The sequence below is a fragment of the Cucumis sativus genome, chromosome 2, assembly GCF_000004075.3.
Source record: "Cucumis sativus cultivar 9930 chromosome 2, Cucumber_9930_V3, whole genome shotgun sequence".
Taxonomy (NCBI): domain Eukaryota; kingdom Viridiplantae; phylum Streptophyta; class Magnoliopsida; order Cucurbitales; family Cucurbitaceae; genus Cucumis; species Cucumis sativus.
The window spans coordinates 21,364,668-21,367,689 of NC_026656.2; the positions used below are offsets into that span (position 1 = coordinate 21,364,668).

The 3,022-nt window shown below is 32.0% G+C and overlaps 1 protein-coding gene across 1 annotated transcript; it reads right to left on the reverse strand.

Annotated features, from left to right (window-relative positions):
- Window positions 1–1,609: 1,609 nt before the first annotated feature.
- Window positions 1,610–2,689, reverse strand: LOC105434672 (zinc finger protein 3). Its single transcript, XM_011651542.2, has one exon. It carries the CDS (start codon window positions 2,459–2,461, stop codon window positions 1,787–1,789), a length of 675 nt encoding a protein of 224 aa, XP_011649844.1. The 5' UTR covers window positions 2,462–2,689; the 3' UTR covers window positions 1,610–1,786.
- Window positions 2,690–3,022: the final 333 nt, after the last annotated feature.

Consider the following 3,022-nt stretch of genomic DNA (forward strand, 5'->3'; position numbering starts at 1 on the left):
CACTCCCCCCTCCCCTTCATCTCTAGGGCTCTAATTAATTAATTAATTTATTTATATATAAAATGTTGTAATTTTCTTCACTTTTTCCCCTCGCCCTTCTGTCGGTTTCCACCAACCGACATGTAGGAATTTCTAGGTCCCTCGCTCATGGACGTACCTTCACACTTTCCATTACAAATAACAAAAACCCTAACTCTACGAAATTAAACGACACATCGAAACACAACCACATGCTTTTCTAAACTTTTATTCTCTCATCCATATCCTCCCTTCGACATGTCGGTGCTCTCTCCTTCCTTGGGTGTCATTCACTCAATTTTACATATATACACACATTCATAAATATCCATTTATATCTATGAGCTTTGGTATTGAGGTCTCCATGTGTTAGACTCAATTATTCCACTCCATGCATTAGTTTAATACTTATAAATTTAAAAGTTTTTATTCAATTTAAATATAAAATTAATAATTTTTAAATTTGGCCAAATTGTAATGTTAATAAAAAGGTATAAGTGGATTGAAAAGAAAAAGAAATGAGAATAATAAGAATAATAAAGAAATAAAAAGAAAGTGGATGGTGTGAGTGTCCTAGATTGGAAATCAATTTAGGAAAAGGAAATGATGCACGCATTTCACTAAACGACAACCCCATGCTCTTCGGCTTTTCCTCATTATCAAATATTCAAAACCAAGCAACTTGTCAATAAAGTTACCCTTTTTTTTTTTACAAAAAAATAAACATATTTTTTGTACGACTTTTTTTCTTTCTTTTTTTAAACCCTGACCACTGCCAAGATCATGTTTATATCATATTAAATATTTAAATATTTACGATTACCCTTCTTACTTCTTTTTATGAATTCATACTCAATAATCACTTATGAGTTTACGAGGTTCTTTTCTCCTCTTTACATGACATCTCCATTGCTTTTTCATCTATGTCTTTAATTTCTTTGTTTTTATTTTTTTATCTTTTTTTTTTTTTTACTTTCAAATTTTGTATCCACACAATTCTTTCCCTTCAATTAAAAACTTTAACTTACAACTTTTCAAATTTGTTTAACAAACTATCATATTTCCATTTTTAAATATTATAAGTGAAAATTCAACCCTTCAAACTATATTATATATTATTTGACTAATTTTGAAACAAAAACAACAATCATACACATTTTCTTTAACTTCATGGTCCTATTTTTCCTGGTTCAGAACCTATCATACATAAATATAAAGGCTAATCCAGTAAAACTTGTAATTCAATTTAAATTTTGTTGCTATTTTGATTCTTAATTAATAATATGAGATTTTCTATTCTAGGAAATAACTTTTAAAAAATGATCCATTGTATTTACTATACTGTTTGGAAAATATATATATAAAGAACGTGATATGAAACTAAAACTAAATGCCTTAATAATATTAGACTTGCCCAATAAGATGATTTTTAACTAAGATCATAAAAAATCTAAAATCAACTTGGCTCTAATCTTTTCAAACTGAATAAATACAAAAAAAAAAAAAAAAAGGATCAATTTTAAATCAAGTAACATTATTTTGTTTAGGTAAGACAAAATAAACATAAACTTACCAAATGGCAAAAAAAAAAAAAGATGAAAAATACTATAATTCAACATTAATTTGTGCAAATTCCAGCTTCACTATCTATAATATTGACTTGATTCATATCAAAAACGAAACTTTATAAGATGAAAACATGAATTAAAAGAAAAAAGAGCTTTGAAGGTTTATATAATTCTAAAGTGGAGAGAAATTTATGTATAAATTACAGCTTAAGAGACAAGTCGAGTACTTTGTGGGTGTCGTCGGCAGCGGCCGTCGTCGATCGGACAACGTCAAAGTCGAACCTACCGACGGAGCTACAGCCACGTGGGGGAAATCCAGTTGTATGATTAATCGGATGGCCAGCGTTCATCAAGGGTAGCTTCCCAACACCTGGCTGTTGATGGATGGGAGTTCTAGACCAACCACCGCCGTAAGAACGGCCGTAGTGAACCCCAAACCGGGAATTGGAAGAAGCCGGCGGGTGGTGAGACGGTTTATGTACCATCGCGTGAACTTGAATTCCAAGCGATCTGTTGTTGTTGTTGTTGTTGTTGGGACTACCGGGAAGTGGAAAAGACGGCGCCACCGCCGCCGCATAGTGGTGGTAGGCACCGAATGCCGGGAACCGTTGACCGCCTCTTTTGGCTAACGTTCTCTCTCTTTTATGAGCATTTTGATGCCCTCCAAGTGCTTGTGAGCTATAAAATTTTCTTTGACAAAAATTACACGAGAATACCCTTGGCTCCGATGAACCCATTTTCAAACCTTCGATCAGATTCAGTTCCTCCGCTGGAATCTCACGGCGGAGATGGTGGTGGTTATCCTCTAATTCGTCGTCGTTTTGTTCCTGATTATACGACGCCGTTTTGGGAGGTGGAGCGGTAGAGGACTCCATTAATGGAAAAAATTGAACCTTGTGTTCCCCAAATTTTTTTAGTTTTAGAATGAGGAGAGGATTATATTATGAAATGAGAGAGGGAATTTTCTTTTTTTTAAAAAAAAAAAGCAAAAAAAACAAAATTGAGTGTATAAAAAGGTAGAGAGAAAGATGGAAACAGTAGAAGTAAACAAAGGGGGAGAAACAGAAACACAAACCACTTTTAAATTTACTAGTAATAGCAATAAAAGATTGGACTTCGATTTGAACACAGCTTTTGGATTCATTTATTCATTATTTATATATTTATTTTGTCGAATTAAATTCATGTCAACTATATATGTGTTTCTCCAATACCATATCTTCGAAGTAAGAAGGAATATATTTATACCATAATGGATATTTATTCCATATATCTTTTTTCCCTCTTTTTAATATCCAACATCATGTTAAGATGTTACATCTCATTCTTCATTTTTATTTCTTTCTTTCTTTCTTTCTTTTTTAAGTATTAAATAAATTTTATAATTCAAAAAAAAAAAAGTTAGAATTTAGCATCACACACCTCTATATCATACT